At 43.8% G+C, this 23,349-nt stretch overlaps 1 protein-coding gene across 1 annotated transcript in view; it reads left to right on the top strand.

Moving 5' to 3' along the window:
• The first annotated feature begins 3,040 nt into the window (after nucleotides 1–3,040).
• b4galnt4a (beta-1,4-N-acetyl-galactosaminyltransferase 4a) overlaps nucleotides 3,041–23,349 on the top strand; it is a 450,051-nt gene continuing 429,742 nt past the window's right edge. Inside the window, exon 1 of the mRNA XM_021564073.3 lies at nucleotides 3,041–4,983. Coding sequence (XP_021419748.3) covers nucleotides 4,842–4,983 — 142 coding nt within the window. The 5' untranslated portion in view covers nucleotides 3,041–4,841. The remainder of the gene's footprint in view (nucleotides 4,984–23,349) is intronic.

The following is a 23,349-nucleotide window of genomic DNA, read 5'->3' as shown; positions in this document are numbered from 1 at the left end:
GAGTGGCCTAGCCAGTCTCCAGATCTCAACCCCATAGAAAATCTTTGGAGGGAGTTGAAAGTCTGTGTTGCCCAGCAACAGCCCCAAAACATCACTGCTCTAGAGGAGATCTGCATGGAGGAATGGGCCAAAATACCAGCAACAGTGTGTGAAAACCTTGTGAAGACTTACAGAAAACTTTTGAGCTCTGTCATTGCCAACAAAGGGTATATAACAAAGTATAACTTTTGTTATTGACCAAATACTTATTTTCCACCATAATTTGCAAATAAATTCATTAAAAATCCTACAATGTGATTTTCTGGATTTTTTTCTTCTCATTTTGTCTGTCATAGTTGATGTGTACCTATGATGAAAATTACAGGCGTCTCTCATCTTTTTAAGTGGGAGAACTTGCACAATTGGTGGCTGACTAAATACTTTTTTGCCCCACTGTATATACAGTGCCTTGCGAAAGTATTCGGCCCCCTTGAACTTTGCGACCTTTTGCCACATTTCAGGCTTCAAACGTAAAGATATAAAACTGTATTTTTTTTGTGAAGAATCAACAACAAGTGGGACACAATCATGAAGTGGAGCGACATTTATTGGATATTTCAAACTTTTTTAACAAATCAAAAACTGAAAAATTGGGCGTGCAAAATTATTCAGCCCCTTTACTTTCAGTGCAGCAAACTCTCTCCAGAAGTTCAGTGAGGATCTCTGAATGATCCAATGTTGACCTAAATGACTAATGATGATAAATACAATCCACCTGTGTGTAATCAAGTCTCCGTATAAATGCACCTGCACTGTGATAGTCTCAGAGGTCCGTTAAAAGCGCAGAGAGCATCATGAAGAACAAGGAACACACCAGGCAGGTCCGAGATACTGTTGTGAAGAAGTTTAAAGCCGGATTTGGATACAAAAAGATTTCCCAAGCTTTAAACATCCCAAGGAGCACTGTGCAAGCGATAATATTGAAATGGAAGGAGTATCAGACCACTGCAAATCTACCAAGACCTGGCCGTCCCTCTAAACTTTCAGCTCATACAAGGAGAAGACTGATCAGAGATGCAGCCAAGAGGCCCATGATCACTCTGGATGAACTGCAGAGATCTACAGCTGAGGTGGGAGACTCTGTCCATAGGACAACAATCAGTCGAATATTGCACAAATCTGGCCTTTATGGAAGAGTGGCAAGAAGAAAGACATTTCTTAAAGATATCCATAAAAAGTGTTGTTTAAAGTTTGTCACAAGCCACCTGGGAGACCCACCAAACATGTGGAAGAAGGTGCTCTGGTCAGATGAAACCAAAATTGAACTTTTTGGCAACAATGCAAAACGTTATGTTTGGTGTAAAAGCAACACATCTCATCACCCTGAACACACCATCACCACTGTCAAACATGGTGGTGGCAGCATCATGGTTTGGTTCTGCTTTTTTTCAGCAGGGACAGGGAAGATGGTTAAAATTGATGGGAAGATGGATGGAGCCAAATACAGGACCATTCTGGAAGAAAACCTGATGGAGTCTGCAAAAGACCTGAGACTGGGACGGAGATTTGTCTTCCAACAAGACAATGATCCAAAACATAAAGCAAAATCTACAATGGGATGGTTCAAAAATAAACATATCCAGGTGTTAGAATGGCCAAGTCAAAGTCCAGACCTGAATCCAATCGAGAATCTGTGGAAAGAACTGAAAACTGCTGTTCACAAATGCTCTCCATTCAACCTCACTGAGCTCGAGCTGTTTTGCAAGGAGGAATGGGAAAAAATGTCAGTCTCTCGATGTGCAAAACTGATAGAGACATACCCCAAGCGACTTACAGCTGTAATCGCAGCAAAAGGTGGCGCTACAAAGTATTAACTTAAGGGGGCTGAATAATTTCGCACAACCAATTTTTCAGTTTTTGATTTGTTAAAAAAGTTTGAAATATCCAATAAATGTCGTTCCACTTCATGATTGTGTCCCACTTGTTGTTGATTCTTCACAAAAAATACAGTTTTATATCTTTATGTTTGAAGCCTGAAATGTGGCAAAAGGTCGCAAAGTTCAAGGGGGCCGAATACTTTCGCAAGGCACTGTATAGTATACTGTATCCTTCACTATCAATTCTTTACCATGTATTGTACCTTAGCTGCTCTGTCACTGCTCATCCATATATTTTATACTTGTGTATATTCTCATCCCATTCCTTTACCAGATTGTGTGTATTAGGTTTTGTTATGGAATTAGTTAGATATTAGGTTTTGTTGTGGAATTGTTAGATATTACCTGTTAGATACTGCTGCACTGTAAGATTTAGAAGCATAATCATTTTGTTACACTCACGACAACATCTGCTATTTGATTTGATAGATTTGTTATGCTTCACCCCTATGTAGCATTGTTATCATTTTCTGTTTAGGATCTACTGTAGAATTATAGAACACCTCGGGGCAAATTAACTGCCCAGTGTACATAGTTCTGAAAACAGCGCAAACACATTAGGCCTTCAAACCCTACCACACAATCAGTTGTAATGATGGTATTGACGAAATTCTTTACACTATTTGAAACGGGTTTCAAAGTCTGTATGCTCAGTTTCCTGTTACATTTCAAGTGAGTATTTTTGTTCTGACCAAAAGGCGGCACTCAAGGGCGCATCTTGGAGTGTCTGTCTCCAAAGCAGCTTCACCTGTGAGCGTGGACTGCCTTGCCTTGCCTTGGACGGTGTATTATGACTTTTGGACAGGACACGCTACTTACTTTGGACGCCACATCACGGGGTGGGATTTACATTCAATAGACCTGACCCGATTTAAAACCACATTTAAAAAAATAAGCTGATAGTCGAGCTATGTAGAACTGTTTTCCATGCTAGATAACGGGTCACTACAATATTTACCATTCTCATCATTGGGAAAAGGCTACGACGTCTAATGGCCAATGTCGTCATCCCACCTCCTACGAGCGCAGGTTACGGTTGGATACCGGACCTGTCGATCACGGGCTCTCCCAAGTTCGGTTGCCCAGCAGCGTTTCTGATGCCCAATTGATGGACGAAGAGGAGTAGTCTCAAAAACCAAATCATAGGCAACAGCCGAAGCGTTTAAAAATTGTGGGAGACTAGAAGAGCAGTATATAGATGACATGGGCAAGGGAGAATAGCCTCTGTCTGTGCTTTACTAGGGTATAGCATTTCTTTAATATTATGTATTATTTATAATATTATAAATATATCCATATTCTGCGACACCTTGCATTGAGCAAGGGTTCATTTCGACATGATGCGCCATGTAAGGGCAGAGGAGGACGATGTTATTACGGTGTAATAACGAAGAAGAGCTCACGAATGGAATAACACTGCTAGCCAGTGCATCGCGGCTAGCAACATTGTAGCGTTCATCCATACTGCATCTCTCCTGAATGTGGATGTTATTGTTTCGCGAGAGCTTGCGTTTCGCCTGCACCGCGAACGCTCATAAGGGTCGGGACCTGGTCGGGAGCATTTCGGTCAAATGCAGCGACTGAGAGAGCAGCAGCACCGACGATCGGGGCGCGTGAAGGTGCACATGGACCTCTGAGAGGAATCCCTTGTCTCTCGAAACGAACCGGCACATTTAACGTTTCATGTTTAGTCTAGGCCTCCTCCTCTCACCTGGCACCCAGCGCGCTGTTCTGTTCTCAACGCAGGTATTTTGTTGATAGCGTTTTATATTTCTCAACTGGGTCTTTAAATTAGCCAGAATAGGTTATGAGGATGATGCCAGCTGATATCGAATCACTTCTCTGGGGAATATAGGAAAGCGGTCCAACTGATCCATTATCATTAGCCAAATTACTTCTCCAGATTACGGTTTCATCAGTGTTTAACGATTAGGAACGGAACGCGTGGAGTTTAGATATGACAGTTGGTTATTACGGAGTAAGGTGGATCAGGCCATTTCTACAGTGCCACATAATAAACAGAGAGCACACGAGAGCAACCCTATAATGCTACGTACGACGCGCGGGTGTTGATTTGGATAGATCAAACCCTCTAGTCTATTTGGAAATGCGCATGTACAATCTCGAACTGTGACTCGCTCTGTTTAGTGTTTACTATGTCATGGAAACTCACTGCACGCTGTCGTGGGAGCGAAAGTAGTAAGATACTTATTTAGCCGCGATTTGGCAGCCTTTAGAATAGAAACACGTCTATTTTACAATTGTACGTTTTCAGATTTTTTTCTGTGGAAGCCGCTCAGCTGTGCCCTCGAATTCGCCTTAATCTGGGGCATGATCCTCGTGTGAGAAATCGTTGAAATAATCAGCGTCGGGGTGTCAACGAGGCTAGAGCGAGTAGGAGATTTAGCTAGATTATCGCTGGACTGCTATTTTGTTCCCTTTGTCGAACACTGACCGAACCGCGGCTTCTGATCTGCCGCCTTTCCCTGCCCAAACTGCCACCGCAGAGCGCCTGGAATGCGATTTGGGGACCCTTTCTTCGTTTTTTCTAGGAGTTTGTCTCCGTGGACAACGGTTCTCTTGCAGAGTAAGAACGTAAATAATAATTTACAATTGATAAAGTTAGTCTATAGCAATGACATGAAGCGAGTCTGGAGCGCTATTTTACGGTCAAATTTGGAGCATCAGAGAATGCGTTTTTTTCATTTAGAACTCAACTAAATTCACTGTTTGCTTTAGTGTCGAACAATGGATACACCACGGATGGACTAGGGGACTACACCTCGATCTCATCCAAGGAGTACCGGTTAGACACGATTACTTCAGTAACCTACTCCTCCAGAACCGCGGACGGTTAGTTCGGTTAACGAGCATCAGTCATTCTCCCCATTCTGCAGCCGGTAAACGGATGATGTTTGAGCGAGGATGCTGCGCTTCCCCGTGAAGAAAATTCGGAAGCAGTTCAAACTCCTTCTGCTGCTTGTGCTGCTCACCTTTGCCGTGTGGTTCACCTACCTACACATCAATCAGGGAAAAGCTATCAAACTCCACTTCAACTACGGCAAAGGTATGATGCATTTTAAACTGCCTTTCATGTGTGAAGTTGTGTTTTTGAGTGAAGTGGTAAGTGAAGTCATGTTTCATAGGGTTTGGCTTTTATGAACTTTGTCCGATATGAATTGGAAATATGTACTTTTGATTTATAAACAATATGCAGTGCTGCTGGTGTTGTGACTTCTGTGGTTGTTTTTCCCTGATATCCTGGTTGCTTGGTTGTTTGTCACTTAGTGCCGAAGAAGTATAATTTTGCAGGAGTAGAAATAGTAGAGAAAACAACATCTCCTCAATAATGACCAATGCACAGTCAAATCGCAATTTTTAATTCAACTCGTATAGGGTCACATGTAACATTATTTGGGGGTTTATATGGTCCCACCCCCATTTTGTGTTAACACTACTCTGGTCACGGCATGGATATTTTGGGAGTTAAAACTACACTAGGCCTAAATGGAGTAAATATCAAACTTAATTTAACACACTGACCTGCCATTTTATTATTTTCAGTGTTGCTTTTAATCAACTTCCTTGCCATTTTACACTTTTCTGTGTTGTTCTGAATTAACAATCAACTCCAGCAGAGTTCACTTCTCTTTCAATTTACTTCCTTTGAGTTAATAGGGTGTAAAGTCTTATTTTAATATTTCTTAATGTTTTACATTGTGGTGGTTTGCAATGTGATATCCAATGTCTATTAGATCCAACTTGCAGGAAAACATGCAGCACTTTTATACAACCCAGAACGTGCAATTAGAACACCTGTCAGAGTAGGGAAGAAATACAGTGCATGGGGACCACCTACACCAGTGGCGGGTTTAGGTATAGGCGACATGGGCAGACGCCCAGGGCGGCATCTTGCCTGGGCTGGCACGGGGCGCCCACACAAAAAGCAATCAGAATGGTGACATTTGCACGATCGGTTTTCTATCGCTCATTTGCACGTCACGTCAATGATATCATGTCACCGTGTGGGACTGTGGGTCAATTAACCTCGTCGGAGTGGGCTCCCCGATTCTAGTTTGTGAGCAGGCTACTGCTACTGCCTGGGAAGGTCTCCCACTCAGAAGTACGAGATGGGAAGGGGGGCGCGGGGGTAGGTTGATCTCAGGTCTCTCCACTGGAAGCCCGAGGTAGGGGTAGTGGGGGAGTCTATCAAATAGCGCACCTCTAACTTTGTACAGTACTAATGCAATTAGTAAAATCAGTCACATATTGAAACCAACAATAAAAACATTCAACCTGCAGCATGCTGGGATATACAGTTTTTACAATGAGGCCCCTCCCAGCCTCACTGAATACAAAGTATTCTTGATGGAGTGAAAAATACTCTGTCCCAATCAACTCCAGTTATCAACACTAACTGCAGGGAGCGTATCACTCTCTTGAGGGTTAAGATAACTCCCAGTAGAGTCAATTCAACCCCAACACTGTGATTTTAACTATCCTTGATTTACTGTGTATCTTTCCTCTCTCTCCAACCTCACCTATGGGCCCTGGTCAAAAGTAGTGCACTAAATAGGGGAATATAGTGCCATTTGGGACGCAACATGGCTGCGTAGCGAGGCCAAGCCAAAGTGCAATGTGCTGCAGCCAGGTCGAAATAAGAGGCTGTAGTCTCATTAATAATGAACAGGCGGATCATGGAAGCAGCTACAGAGGTCATGACATGCCAATCACATGGGAAAATGTGGGAAAAACACCACCCACTCTTTTTCAGTCACCCAACTATAAACCTAAATCCAATGACAGGGTTCAAATTGTTGTTGATTTCAAGTTGAGTTCACGTTAGTTGGTAACTCGATCTAATGTAAATCAAAACGACATGTTGAACTCACATCTGTACCCAGTGGAAACCGCTGGGTTCTTAAAAGGCTTGTCACAGCTGTGTACATTGTTTTTGGTGGCTTGACATGTTCCTTGTGAATGATGTAAAGTGACACCTTGTAATTATTGAATCCTTGACATGTGTGTAACCCCCGTATTGGTATAGGTTAAGTGCAGTGGAGACCCTTTCCTTCTGATGTTCTCTGGCTGAGCGAGGGGTTTTCCCTGCGCTAGAGCCTACTGATGATGACAGGGCTGCGTGTGTGTGTGTGTATGTCGCGTGTGTTTGAAAGGCTGGTGGGTGTTGCCCCATTTTGTTGCTGCCTTACTGAAGGTGAGTGGGCTTTAGTTAAATGACAGGGGTTGGAGGGGCTTAAATTGTTCAAACGGATTGGCAGGTTTTGCATTCTTGCTATACTTACAGTGCCATATTCACAACACTTGACTGTTTTCAAATGTTGTTGTGTTACAGCCTGAATTTAGATTTTGTGTCACTGGGTTGCACACAATACCCGATAATGTCAAAGTGTAATTATGTTTTTAGAAACAAAAAAAATTATAATGTGAAATGTCTTCAGTCTAAGTATTCAACCCCTTTGTTTTGGCAAGCTTAAACAAGTCAGGACAAAAAATGTGCTTAACAGAAATAATAGTGTTTAACATGATTTTTGAATTACTACTTAATCTCTGTACAACACACGTACAATTATCTTTAAGGTCCCTCAGTGGAGCAGTGAATTTTAAACACAGATACAACCACAAAGACCAGGGAAGTTTTCCAATGCCTCGCAACGAAAGGCACCTATTGGTAGATGGGTAAAAAAAAAGCAGACACTGAATGTCCTTTTGATCATGTTGTAGTTATCAATACAGCCAGTCACTACAAGGATATAGGCGTCCTTCCTAACTCAGTTGCCAGAGAGGGAAAAAAAAACGCTCAGGGATTTTACCATGACGCCAATGGTGACTTTAAAACAGCTACAGAGTTTAATGGCTGTGATAGGAGAAAACTGAGGATCAGGGCCTAAAACGAACACCTGCCACCCACCAAATGCGGGTAGATTTTGTCAATGGCGGGTAAGAATGTCTAACTCACCAGCCACGTTGGCGGGTGGTCACACACAGGGCTCTACAATTGCAAGCATTTCTTACAAATAGTCAAAAGTCAAGCGTGAGCCATGTGTGAGTAGTGATTTATAGCAAGATAAATGCTGCAGTAGATGTTTTCAAATTATTTATACCATTTTGCTTCATATCTGGTGATGCACAAAGAAATAGGACTGCTACTGTTATAGCTATCCCACCTCGCGCAGCAACACTGCCTGCTGGGGGACTTTGTTTGTTTCTTGGATATTTACATTGTTTTGTTCAAAAGTTAGGTTGTTTTTAAATGTTTGAATTCATTTCCACTGCTAGCGAAGAGAAGAGATGTCATCGCCCTCTACTAGTGAGATTCTCACAGGCACCTGTGAAGACTGGAATGGCCACGTTACCAAGGTAACCTTAAAGAGGCAGCTGAACATTTGTCTCATCTGTGATATTTTAGTTTAATGACTCAGGTCTAAAAATACATAAATAATACATTCCTTGTATTAGAAACATTACATAACATGCATTTTTGTGTTTTTTTGTGTAGGTAATGCAGCAAAAAATATTTTGGCAGGTAAAAAAAATATGAGTGTCTGGTAGATTTAAAAAAATGTATCTACATGCCACAGTGGCTGGTAGACAAAGTTAGTTTTAGGCCCTGTTGAGACTGGATCAACAACATTGTAGTTACTCCACAATAATAACATACATGACAGAGTGAAAAGAAAGAATCCTGTACAAAATAAAATATTCCAAAACATGCATCCTCTTTGCAATAAGGCACTAAAACAAAACTGCAAAAAAAAATTCCAAAGAAATTAATGTCTTGAATACAAAAGAGAGTACAAAAGAGAGTACCACTCTTCATGTTTTCAAGCATGGTGGTGGGTGCGCCATGTTATGGGTATGTGTGTCATTGTCAAAACTAGGGAATAGAGTTAAGCACAGGCAACATCCTGGAGGAAAACCTGCTTCAGTCTGCTTTCCTACAGACACTGGGAAACAAATTCACCTTTCAGCAGGACAATAACATAAAACATAGGGCCAAATATACACTGGAATTGCTTACCAAGACGACATTGAATGTTCCTGAGTGGCCTAGTTAAAAATGTGACTTAAATCAACTTGAAAATCTATGGCAAGACTTGAAAATAGCTCTCTAGTAATGATCAATAACCAACTTGAAGAATTTTCTAAGAATAATATGCAAATATTATACAATCCAGGTGTGCCAAGCTCTTAGAGACTTACCCAGAAAGACTCACAGGTGTAATCATTGCCAAAGGTGATTCTAACATGTATGGACTCAGGCGGGTGAACATTTTTTCTTCCAATTTGACATGACAGAGTATTTTGTATAGCACGTTGACAAAAAAATGACAATTAAATATTAGTCCTATCTTGTAACACAACAAAATGTGGAAAAAGTCAAGAGATGTGAATACTTTCTGAAAGCACCGTACATTAGTGTGTCTGAAACACACACACACACACACACACACACACACACACACACACACACACACACACACACACACACACACACACACACACACACACACACACACACACACACACACACACACACACACATACGTGTCTCTTGCACACACACTGAAAGTCGTTCAACAGGTCAGCAGTCCACTTCACCCAGCCAAATGGACAACATTTCTTTCATAGTCCAAGGCTTTATTAGTGTAATAATCACAAATATGCAAAACAAGGACTCTAAAAAGTGTTTTAATATTCTTGGATGAAAATTATGGGTTGTGCTTTTTGAGTTTGTTGTTAATTTTTTTCTCTCCGTGCTTGTGTTAAGTCCATTATTAACCTGGGACAATTCTAGCTGTCTAGGAAAGCACACGTTGAGGTAAACCCCCATTTCTGCTTGTGCCTTAGATTCATTTTGGCTAAACAAATCAAATTTACTCATACAGTGCCCATTGGATCATTGGGAATTCCATTAAGTCCTGAAGTGACCCAGCTACTCACCAGAACTACATCACTCCAGGTCCCCCTGGCTGAAACCTACGTTGTATTTACCAGAGCGTTGGGTGCGCCACTCCCCCCCGAGGTGGCCCAGCTGCTCTCCTGACCGACATCCATCTAGGCCCACCCAGGCAAGCCCCCAGAGCAGCCTAGCTCACCAGCAGATCATCACAATTCCGCAGTGCACAGTCCACAACACAAAGGTCTGCACCCCCTTCATTCAGAGCCTCGACTAGCCATAGTTAAGGAGGCTTCTGCTTCAGTTGTGGAGCTACAGCCAGCTGCTGACACGGGGCCTGTTCTGGCTGCCGTTGTTCTGGCTGCCATCCTCTATTCCCTGTGAGGATCCCCTATTGGTCGAGGCAGATGCTCGTCTGCCTGAGGTTTGACTGTCTGATACCCTGGAACCTTAAGCCACGTCTCCACCCCTGCCAGCTTCTGGCACAGACTCCTGCTCCCCCGGTAGGCTCCAAGTTTCCGGATATACCAGGCCCTTAGTCTCTGGCCCTAGTTGCAGGCTCAGACTTCTGGCTTAGGCCCCTGGACTGCTGTCTTAGTACTAGGACCTCAGTCCACAGTCCCCTGCACTAGCAGCCTCTAAGTATCCTACCCAGCTAGGCCCTACATTCATTTGCAGGTCTGCAGTCTCCTGCCCTTCTCAGATCACAGCCCCCTGCCTTAGTTGGTAGGCAGTTGCCTAACCCGCCAGACTTAGATCCTCCTGCCCCGCTAGGCCACAAGTTACCTATGCTAGGCTCTCAGTCCTTAGCCCTCTTCGGCTCAGTCCCTAGCACTAGGTCTGTTGTCTCCAGCACTAGTCGGCCCTCTGTCCCTTGCCCAGGTGGGTAATCAGGCTCCTGCCTGGCTGGGCTCAGAGTTACCTTTCCTCTAGTAGGCCCAAAGCTCTATTGCTCTCCTAGCACTCAATTGTTTTCCCTGTCAGTTCCAGCACCATTTTCCCTGTCAGGTCCAGAGTCAGTTTCAGTTTCCCAGTCAGGTCCAGAGTCAGTTTCCCTCTCAGGTCCAGAGTCAGTATCCCTGTAAGTTCCAGAGTCAGTTTCCCTCTCAGGCCCAGAGTCAGTATCCCTGTAAGTTCCAGAGTCAGTTTCCCTGCCAGGCACAGAGTCATTCTCTCTATCAGGTCCAGAATCGTTCTCACTGTCAGGCCCAATGTTACCAGCACCAGACTCCCAGCCTTCAAGCGTCCTAGGTGCGCTGTCCCCAGACCTAGTCGACCTTCAGTCTCCTGCTCTGCCAGGCTTTAGGTTCTGTGCCCCACTAGGTCTGTGATCTCTGCCCTCAGTTGGTCTACAGCCACCCCTCCTAGTGCTACACGCTAAACCTCCTGCACTAGTTCCTGGCCCTGGGTTTCCTGTCCTGTTCAGCCCTGAGTTGTCTGTCTTTCTAGGTCTGCAGTCCTTGCTGCTAGCCAGTTCACAATCCCCAGTTTCAGCCGGTGCCCAGAGAAGTTCCCTTCTCAGGTAGGTTCTCAGTCTCCTGTAACACCTGGCCTGCAGTCTCCAGTCATAGTTTTAGGTTGTATGTTTCCTGCCCTGCTAGGCCCTCAGCCCACTGACCTGGGGGACCCACTTTTCTCTGACCCAGGGGGCCTGCTGTCTCCAGTTCTAGGGGGCAGCCCACCTCCCGCAATGGAAGACCCTCCAGCCCTTGCACCTGGGGAATCACCTGACCTCGTCTCTGGGGACCAGTTGGCCCCTGCTTTTGAATCCCTGATGAGCCTCATCCAGGTGTCCCCAGTTGCTCCAACATGGGAGCCATCGCCGTCAGTAGTGGTGAGAGAGTCACCAACCCCAGCAGAAGCCAGCGAGCTGTCAACAACAGCTGTGGCAGGCTTGCCACATTCCTCTGCAGTATGATCCTCTGCCACACCGTAGCGTTCTATGGCGCAGCCCAGAACTGTCCCTCCCTCATGGGGTAGCCCTAAGCCCCTTACATGCACTGGAGCCGGCATCCTACTAGCCCCCATGGTCCTCTAAGAGACACCCGCAACCAGCTACCCTTTTACGGCCAGATGCGCACAAGGACCCCAGCTAGTCTGGTCCCTTCACTGCTCTGGCCCTCTGTCCTGCCAGGTAAGACTCTTCCAGGACTAAGCCCCCTATTGAGGCCTTTCAGGATGTGTGGATTTCCAACAGAAAAATCCAGGGGCAGCTGTAAAAAAATCTGACCCTTTCAATCTGATTGGCCTTCAGGTCTGTCGATCACCTGCCTATTCCAACCAATCAGGACGCTTGGAGACACTCCAGGGCCCTGACACCTCACGTTAGTGAGTGTTTACATGCTGTCACAAGAAGAAGGAAGTGCACTAACTAGCGTAGAGGACGGGGAAGGATCAAGGCAGAAGTGGATGCCAAGTCTGAATCGAGTAAAGTTGAATATGATGAATGGAAAACTATAGTGTCCAAGAATAAAACAAAAAAGGAAATTGCCAAAAATTGTAATGGATGGTGAGTGTAGGTCAGATAAGGATTTGTTTCCTGTTGGGATTAGTTTTTTGAATAAGGACATTTATCTGAGAAACCCATTTGAGTTATCGAAGGAGGTAAGTATGTGTAGGGAAAAGTGGAATCAATCAGATTGACCAGGAGTGGGCTTGTTCTGGTTAATTGTGTTTCTGAAGAGCAAAAGAAGGAGGCTTTGGGAATCACAAGATTTCAAAATTCTGAAGTATAATACTTTGAACTGCGAAGTAGAGCACGGGGGTGTCGATAACGGTAGATATTGAATACTTTAAGAGAATCCAATGCAATGTGGCATGATATAAACATATGAGTGAATGCAATGGTAATACAGGAATATTGATGTAAATGTAAACATACTGCCCGAGAGGGGGAGAGAACTGATCCTAGGGCTATTAAGATTTAAGGTCCTCTCTGGCCTGGCTATAGATCTTGTCTGAGGAAATTAGTTACTGTGCATGTGCGAGAGCATGAGAGAGGCAATAGTGCCCCCTAATACAGCAGTATCTAAGGCTATACCTTGCAGCGGTAGCAGGCAATCAATATAAATATTGCTAATAAAATAGTAGTTAGTTGCACTTAAAACACACCTGTAGCAATAAATAACTAAATGAACTAAATTAGATCGCATGTACAGAGTACACAAATCCTTGTTATTGACTTTCAGTTCCATTACATTACACATAAGAGTCATTGGACAAAGGCGTCTTCTGTAGGGGGAGTTTTGTTAAAAGCAGCAATGTTCAGTCAGAGCATTTAACACATCGTTTGTGGTACGGTTTTGGAAGCATAAGGACCTTGTCTTTCATATCAGTGAGAAATCACAAAAAACAAAAGGTTAAATTGATACATACCTTCAGAGGGTTACGGTTCACACACAGCCATATTTCAATGTTACAGCACTTGTTTACATGCTAATTAGCTATCTGCATCTCCAAACACCTCTGTGTAAACGGAAGACAGATTGTCACTGAAAAATACTGTCGGCTGCAACTGTGTTAAAACCGGTTGAAACAGTTGACAGGAAGTGTGTATTTTGAATTTGTTAAATTACTTTGATGTGATATGAAAGTAAGAGGGATTTATGTTTCTAGAACTTGTAACGATTGTCTTCCTCTTCTGATGAGGAATAAGAAGGATCGGACCAAAATGCAGCATGGTATGTGTCCATGATAACTTTAATAACTCGGAACACGAGAGAAAAAAAACAAAAGAACAAAGTGCAGGAAAGAAATGAAAATCGAAACAGTCCCGTATGGTGCAAACACAGAAACGGAAAACAACTCCCCACAAATCATAGTGGGAAAATAGGCTGCCTAAGTATGGTTCTCAATCAGAGACAACGATAAACAGCTGCCTCTGATTGGGAACCATACCAGGCCAAACACAGAAATACAAATACGTAGAACAACACATAGAATGCCCACCCCAACTCACGCCCTGACCAAACTAAAATAGGGACATAAAAAAGGAACTAAGGTCAGGACGTGACAGAACTGTACCACAATTGAAAAACAATTTCAAATATATTCAGGAAAAAAAGAAACGTCCCTTTTTCAGAACCCTGTCTTTCAAAGATAATTCGTAAAAATCTAAATAATTTCACAGATCTTCATTGTAAAGGGTTTAAACACTGTTTCCCATGCTTGTTCAATGAACCATTCACAATTAATGAACATGGAGCTGTGGAACGGTCGTTAAGACACTAATAGATAACAGACGGTAGGCAATTAAGGTTACAGTTATGAAAACCTAGGACACAAAAGAGGCCTTTCTACTGACTCTGAAAAACACCAAAAGAAAGATGCCCAGGGTCCCTGCTCATCTGTGTGAACATGCCTTAGGCATGCTGCAAGGAGGCATGAGGACTACAGATGTGGCCATGGCAATAAATTGCCATGTCCGTCCTGTGGGAACCCTAAGGCAGCGCTACAGGGAGACAGGATGGACAGCTGATCATCCTCACAGTGGCAGACCACGTGTAACAACACCTACACAGGATCGGTACATCCGAACATCCCACCTGCGGGACAAGTACAGGATGGCATCAACAACTGCCCGAGTTACACTAGGAATGCACAATCCCTCCAGTGCTCAGGCTGGAGAGGCTGGACTGAGGGCTTGTAGGGCTTGTAGGCCTGTTGAAAGGCAGGTCCTCAACAGACATCACCGGCAACAACGTCACCTATGTGCACAAACCCACCATTGCTGGACCAGACAGGACTGGCAAAAAGTGCTCTTCATTGACGAGTCGCGGTTTGTGTCACCAGGGGTGATGGTTGGATTTGCGATTATCATCGAAGGAATGAGCGTTACACAGAGGCCTGTACTCTGGAGCGGGATCAAGGTGGAGGGTCCGCCATGGTCTGGGGCGGTGTGTCACAGCATCATCGGACTGAGCTTGTTGTCATTGCAGGCAATCTCAACACTGTGCGTTACAGGGATAGACATCCTCCTCCCTCATGTGGTACCCTTCCTGCAGGCTCATCCTGACATGACCCTCCAGCATGACAATGCCACCAGCCATATTGCTTGCTCTGTGTGTGATTTCCTGCAAGACAGAAATGTCAGTGTTCTGCCATGGCCAGCGAAGAGACCAGATCTCAATCCTATTGGGCACATCTGGGACCTGTTGGATCGTAGGGTGAGGGCTAGGGCCGTTCCCCCCAGAAATGTCTGGGAACTTGCAGGTGCCTTGGTGGAAGAGTGAACAGCAAGAACTGGAAAATCTGGTGCAGTCCATGATGAGGAGATGCTCTGCAGTAAAAATAATAACAGGAGCTGGCTAAAATAATGTAATAGCCTACATAGATAAAAAAAGGGGACATCCGTTCACTGTTTTCTTGCTGCTCAGCTTGATCTTTTGATGGACTCATTTGTGATTATTGTGTCGAGACAGGTAAATTACCAATACTGGCACTAGGGTTTGAAAATAGAAACGCTTTAAAAGGTCAAATTTGCAAAAAAATCCTGCGTTTGACAATTGCGCTGGCTTAACGCCAGCCGAAAATAGAGCCAATTGATCGTTTCACTAGATCAAAATAATACAGTACGTGGAGTAAATGCTTGCGTTCCTATCACATTTTTCATCACGGCTTCAAGCATTTGATGTAGTATGAGCCAGGGTTGTCACGGTACCAGTATCCCAATACTAAAATGCTGATACTTTCCCATGGCAAAAAGAAAAACAAGAAGCAGACTCCACTGTATAGTCCTGTAGAAACCTGCATGTATAATAGTGTATTTTTGCTTAAAAAAAACTAAAACAAATGTGACAACATACGGGTGACAACAAAAGGTTGTTTGTTTCCAACAACTTTGCCTCATGTTTTGTTTCCTTGCCATAATATCGATAGTAGTGTGACAACCCTAGTATAATGGATAAGTCACCGCTATTCACCATTAACTGTAATGCGATCTTATCGTTTCTCAGAGCTACAGTATATGTGAGTAGTTCCTTATTTAGCCTGTACCATGATCACACGGAGAGTGTATACTGCACACACTGATGTCATCTCCTAGCATGTTTTGCACAGATCAGTCCCTGTGTGCTGCTGTGTATGGTTTACTACTCGCCTACGTATTATGGCATTCGAAAAGTATTCAGACCCCTTGACTTTTTCCACATTTTATTATGTTACAGCCTTATTCTAAAATGGATTAAATAAATATGAATCCTCATCAATCTACACACAATACCCCATAATGACAATGCAAAAACAGGTTTTTAGAAAAGTTTACAAATGTATTAAAAATAAAAACAGAAGTACCTTATTTACATAAGTTTTCATACCCTTTGCTATGGGACTCGAAATTGAGCTCCATTCAGGTTCCATTGATCGTCCTTGAGATGTTTCTACAACTTGATTGGAGTCGACCTGTGGTAAATTCAATTGACTGGACATGATTTGGAAAGGCACGTGTCTATATAAGGTCCCACAGTTGACAGTGCATGTCAGTGCAAAATATCAAGCCATGACGACAAAGGAATTGTCCATAGAGGTCTGAGACAGGATTGTGTCGAGGCACACATCTGGGGAAGGGTACCAAAAAGTTTGAATGTCAAGCGTCACGTCTGGAGGAAATTTTGCTCCATCCCTACGGTGAAGCATGGTGGTAGCAGCATCATGCTGTGGGGATGTTTTTCAGGGACAGGGACTGGGAATCTAGTCGGGATCGAGGGAAAGATGAACGGAGCTACTGTAAGTACAGAGAGATCCTTGATGAAAACTTGCTCCAGAGCGCTCAGGACCTCCAACTGGGGCGAAGTTTCACCTTCCAACAGGACAACGACCCTAAGCACACAGCCAAGACAACGCAGGAGTGGCTTCAGGACAAGTCTCTGAAAGTCCTTGAGTGGCCCAGCCAGAGCCCGGTCTTGAACCCGATCTAATATCTGGAGAGACCTGAAAATAGCTGTGTAACAATGCTCCCATCCAACCTGACAGAGCTTGAGAGGAACTGCCGAGAAGAATGGGAGGAACTCCAAGTACAGGTGTGCCAAGCCTGTAGCATCATACCCAAGAAGACTTGAATACTTATGTAAATGTGATATTTAAGTTTTTTATTTTTAATACATTTGCAAAAATGTCTAAAAACCTGTTTTTGCTTTGTCATAATGGTGTATTGTGTGTAGATTGATTAGATTATTATTATTTTTTAAATCAATTTTAGAATAAGGCTGTAACATAACAAAAATGTAGAAAAAGTCAATGGGTCTGAGTCCTTTCTGTGTTTGCATGCAGGCAAGCAGGCAGGGAGACACACAGGGAGGCAAGCACACACGCAGGCACACGTGCACGCACACACGCTCGCAAGCAAGCAAGCACGCAGGCAGACACACACGTGCACAGATTCCTGCTTTAAAAGCACTCACTCATGTACTGTGGTGGTAGCTTAGGCAGTTACAGACTGATTGATGGTGGTTTTGTATCAGCCTCTGGTTGCTCGAGAACAACTGAACTCCGAACAACTTGTGTGTGTGTTTGTATTGTGAGTAAAATCATATGATACGGACTGGACAAATGAGGTGAAACATGATTTCCGTTTTTTTGGGGGGGAGCAAAGTCACTTTGGTTTGGTTGAAGTTCGTGGAGTCGGTGGATTTTGGAACAGAGTTTATTTAATTTGAATTTGAATGAGGAAGAGTGTTGGTCGGCAGGCAGCGGTGCATTTTAGATGAGGGACATGTCAGCCAGCAGCACAACAGACACCCTGTTCCCCATCAACAGGTCCATTGAGGGGCTGGATGGGGGAGGATGGAGGATGGAGCTGGGCCGGCTGAGAGAGATGTCTGGGGAATAGAGAGCTCTTTTGATTGACCACAATCGCACACACATGCGTGCGTACACAGACGGGAATATGCACACCGCACACACACACACTTGCACCGTTGTGTAGTGGTTTTTCCTGTGTTATACACACTCTCACCACTCGACCAGCTTGACATCACACCTCTAGGGGACAGGAAGGCAGTAACAGGAAGTCCCAGAAGTCCGGACAGATTGGCTGCTGGGTTGCCCAGGGAGACGACATATGGAAGAGGGCGTAGTGTTATAGAATGCCCAAACATTCCTTAGCTGAACCAGACCTCCTCCTGATGGGAGGAAAAGCATTCTGAATCTGGATTCTAGAACTAGTAGAGAACATGTTCATTTTCGTCATGCGACAAAGCAGGCTCATGTTCAAAAGGGCACACCGTGGAAAACCGTTTTGCAATAAAAAAACAAAATTACATTTACAGCATAGGAGTGTCATGAAAACAGTATTTGGCAGTGAAACACAATGGTGGTGCAGGTGAAAACTGAAGCAGATATGACTGGCTTAGTCCATGTAATGTGTACACACACACACACACACACACACACACACACACACACAGACACACACACAGAGAGAGATATCTAATGAGTTGTATCTGCATTGTTGTTCTCTTGCCTCGTCAATACCCACAGGCCTCTCTGCTGTCATGGCAACCATGCACTCCGATGTCACCTCTCTAAATTTAGCCGCGGCGGTTGTCACGGTCGTACACACTTAAATTCTCTTGCTAACACATGCTAACACACACACACATGATAACACATGTTGACACACAAACACTAGTACACACACTAACACACACTTACACGCATGCACGCTAACACACACAGACGCTAACACGCTGCATTATTCATTATTTCTGTTGCTGTTATTGTGCATCTGCTTTAGCAACAATTGTCTGTAGACTCTGAACTGCTAGTCTCACTCTCCAAACCAATTTCAATGTTTCCATGTGGTACTATTGTTATGAGTTACCAGAAACCACAGTGCTACTATAGGCGAGCCATTTCAAACTCATGTACAGTGCACAAACTCATGTACTTTCATTTGAAAATCTGAAAGATGTTCAAGGCAAGCCAAGTTAAATTATACTACTCTGAAGGGAGCAGTTTGTGATTTGTAAGTGTGTTAGCCAATGCCAAATGCAAGTCACAAGTGAACCCAGTTGGTCGGTTTAGTTTAACAGATTGCAGATCATTTAGAAATGCAATGAGATTCCAACCATACATGGACAGGTGCTACAACACTGCCTGGAAAATGCCCTCCATTCACCTGTTATGGTATCAAAAATGCCCTCATTTGCTGTATAATTTAGAAATGTTGGAACTGGGCCATGTCAGTTTCTAAAAGAAAGCAGAATGGCAAATTTGATAGTATTTCTATAGAGGTGTGGGCAGAATGTTTTAATATTTTGCAATGACTTTTTCAAATAAAAAATGGATAGCGAATGCCGAACACTATATCTACTGTAGGATACTGAAAAAAAGGAAAGTAGGCTACATACAGTAGTAAAATATCAACTGTCTGCATGTTCACCTGTTAAATTCGACTGTAGGTGATGTTATAAACTGTGCCACCTATGGGATCACGTACAGCAAAACTTGAAATACCTAGCCTATCTATTTACTAGGCTACTGTGTCCAACAAACTGAGATATGCGCACTGTAATTTGTTGTAGCATATGGCTACTTTGACAATATGAACCCATCACGGACAGAAAAGGTAAGGAATTTTAATGATATTTATAATCATCACATTTCATTCTCTTTGAGGGCCCACTGACCCCAGGTAGACCCACACCAGACACTTTCATTATTAGGTAATACAAATCAACCACAGTACTTAAGTGGTAGTCTTTGTCACGTCCTGACCATAGAGAGCTGTTTATTCTCTATGTTGGTTGGTGCCTGACAGTGACTACGGTGGTTTATCTAGGTGAATTATATATCTATGTTGTTCTGGTATGGTTCCCAATCAGAGGCAGCTGTTTATCGTTGTCTCTGATTGGGGATCATATTTAGGTAACCATTTCCCCATTGTGCTTTGTGGGATCTTGTCTAGGTATAGTTGCCTGCGAGCACTACTCTGAGTTTCACGGTTCGTTTGTTCGCTTTATTGTTTTTGTTCTTTGAGTTTCACTACCTAATAAAGAGGATGGAACCATACCACGCTGCATCTTGGTCCACTCATTATAACGATCGTGACAGTCTTTTTTCAAATGTATGTACAATGTATGAGTCCACACCTTTTTAAAAATCTTAAATTAGGAGAAGAGTTGGGGCAAAAAAACCTTAAAGGCAAGGTACAAAGATGTAATTTGCTTTGTTATGTGTTTTTTGCTAGATGTCTGATCAACCCACATACACTATATATGTAATTTATACAACAACTATGTATTTATACTACGATCCTCCCATTGAATGCCCACCACCCTCAAATGTCTGATAAAATATTTTTACTTGGTTCGTCAACGATGGTTAACCTAGAATGTGCACAGGCTCCATGATGGAGAAAAAAGTATAAGGTGCTCAAACACTTATTGTCAGTAGATGTGGTTTTCTTCCAAGAATTACACATAAAATGAGACATTTTACATTTAACTGGGTTGGAGAGGCCTATGCTTTCTTTACTATAGAAACTGTAGGCACCCTGATAAATAAAAGGTACACCCTTTTTCCTTATATCCCAGCACATGAACCAAGAAGGCCATTTTCTAATATTGAATTGTACATTACATGGTGAAAAATACACATTGATTTCATTGTATATGTCACCAGGGGCAAATCTGGTGTTTTTAGATTCAAGCTATATTAGATCAAATCCAGACAGGAACTATTATTTTATCAGGTGACCTCAATTTTGACCCGTTTCAGGAAACTAGGCATATGTCACGGGTCACTACTTCACAGGAGAGCTGTTTATGCGTTTTTTTGTCAGATATGCCCACTTCACCTCTAGGCACTCTTTCTCAACAGTAGAGTACTTTTTTACTCTGGGTATCAGTTTTCAGCTTATTTACATGATGGGGTGCTGCTCTCCATTGTGTACCTGGGACAGGGCGGCCTGTACCTGGGACAGTCCCGTGTCGCATGCGTCGGTCTGGACCAACATCGGTACCTGGAAATCGGGCATTACGAGAACAGCACTTCCTTCAGGCACCTGAACGCCGCTTCAGTCTCACCCGTCCATTTCACTGTTTTCGGGAGGCGGGCCCTAGTTAGATAGGTTAGGGGGATTAAGCAGGCTGTTGTATCCTGCCAGTCCCAGGAAGGACTTAACCTGTGTCTTGGTGCATGGCACGGGTCAGTTACGTGGACCTTCCTCAAAACCCCAGGTACTCCACCTCCTCGAACGCTAGCTTGCATTATTGGGGTTTGCTGTCAACCCAGCTTGCCTGAGCGTGTCCAGCACCGCCTGGAGGCGTGTCAGATGCTCTTCCCAACCTTGGCTTTGAATAATGATATCATCCAATTAACTCGCTAGGTACTGTTGGTGGGGTCAGAGGACTCGGTCCATCAGGCGCTGGAATGTGGGAGGGGCTCTATAAGCCATTTTGTGTTGAAAACGTACTCTTCTCCCTGGAGGAGGCTGCCAAAGGTACCTACGAATATCCTTTAGTCAGGTCAACTGTGCTGATGTACCGGGCCTTTCCCAATTGGTCGATGAGCTCGTCCACCCTCAGCATGGGGTAGGTTTGGGCACCAACACAATGGGGCTGCATTATGCGCTGTGGGACTCTTCGATGACCCCCATCCTCAGCATAGCCTCCACTTCCTGCTTCATGGCTTTCCTCGGGGTCCGATATGGCCTCTTTTGTACCGTTTCCCTGGAGAACACCGCCATATTCTGATCGACAAGCTGGGCCCGGGCCGAGGTCCTCATTGCTCGCGACCAACACTGGTACCATTGGCGTCCTGGGTCCTGACCATAACACGGCCAAAACTGTCCTCTCGTGCCACATCTTCAATAGGTTCAAGTGGTAAATCTGCTGGGGCTGCCGTACGCGGTATTTGACAGATCCCAGCTTCGCTATCAACCGTGCCATGTTGCCAGGAACTTACTTTCGGCCGTGGGGATTAAGACCAGCACCTTGTCTCCCACCTTGAATTCTCGGTGCTGGGTTCCCTGATTGCAGACCTGAGCTTGAGCGTGTTGGGCCTTCTCAATATGTTCCCTTACCACTGGCCATATGGCTATCATCCGCTCCGTAATCGTCTCCACCTGTTCTACAATGCTGCGTAACTGGGTCGGTTGAGCTTCCCACACTTCCTTGGCGTGGCCCCCTCCCATAGAGGAGATCGAAAGGGGAAAACCCGGTGGATGACTGGGGCACTTCTCAGACCGAGAACATTAGGTGGGATAGTAGCTCGTCCCAGTTCTCGTAGTGCTCGATGACCTTCCGCAGCATTTGTTTGAGCGTTTTATTGAACCGCTCAATGAGCCCATTCGTCTGCAGGTGAAAGACAGAGATCCGGATCTGCTTGATCTGCAGGAGAGCACAAAAATCTTTCATTAGGCGGGACATGATCTCAGTAGCTTGGTCAGCAGGATCTCTTTCAGGATGACCGCCCTGCTAAATAGGTAGAACAGCTCCCGGGTGATTCCCTTAAACACCGCCTCCTACCACATATTATGCATGATAGAAAACATAAAGCAGAACTGATTTAAGATGTCTTTGGTACATAATCGATCTAGCCTATACTCCAAAATTAAACAAATTTGAGTTATTGCCTTTTGAGTGTGGACTGTATTATTATGCATACTGGATGGACTGGTTACCTTATGTTACCCTCCATGATTGTTGGAGAGAACATATACTGTAGGTGGTGATATAGTATAGCAGGTGATGCTTTTGGTTAATTTATTGTGTAGGGCGGCTTACAATTAGTGAAGCCTACAATTAGTGAATTTGTATTTGGTTTTGAATAGCCTAGTAATAGGGATTTAATTTTTTTTTTTCATAATTAATTGGGTGACACATTACCTACCATTAGCTTTAACTACAGTATACATCAGTATGTATCTCAACACCATGCGTTTCCATCTCCTTCTGTCTTTCCTTTATTTACTTCTCGAGCGTGCAGGCTGTCAACAGTTTGGTGAAATACCTTTTGTTGCGAAAACATGTTACCAGCAATGTTCCCGAACATATTTTACTTGATTTCCCAAATGAAGCACTCGGTAGCTGCTGGAACAAGTTTGGAGAGCCCATGGCATACAGAGTTTGGGCGGAATATCCCGTAGGGCAGCGAGAGCATGCTCCTAAAACAGTGGTTGATGCTTGGAGTGAAAAATGTTCTTATATTTATTTCTCAGCTGACCACATTAAGCACATGCTATGCTATAAAACCAAAGAAGCCTACAGAACAGACCGGCGGGAAAGTGCGCGGCCTCCATTCGCTATGCATTCATTTGACGTCTTTTTTCCCCTGTCCCTGTTCCTACCCATTTGATAATGGGCCGTTCTAAATCGAAACTAATTTGACATATTAGTAAAGACAAGATTAAATTGAGAGTAGTCTGATGGGTGAACATACTTGTTGAGAGAACAGATGTGCAGTCTGATGCAAGGAACAGTGCAAGCTTTTTTAACTACTCTCTCAAATGGCCTATGCACCATGCAGCCCATATATATGTTTCATTTCTAAGACATTCTTATGGTTGTATCATTA

This window comes from Oncorhynchus mykiss, chromosome 2 (assembly GCF_057628025.1).
Source record: "Oncorhynchus mykiss isolate SJ-2025 chromosome 2, ASM5762802v1, whole genome shotgun sequence".
Taxonomy (NCBI): Eukaryota; Metazoa; Chordata; class Actinopteri; order Salmoniformes; family Salmonidae; genus Oncorhynchus; species Oncorhynchus mykiss.
Note: the sequence above shows the minus strand (reverse complement) of the source record. Positions and strands in the feature narration are given on the sequence as shown.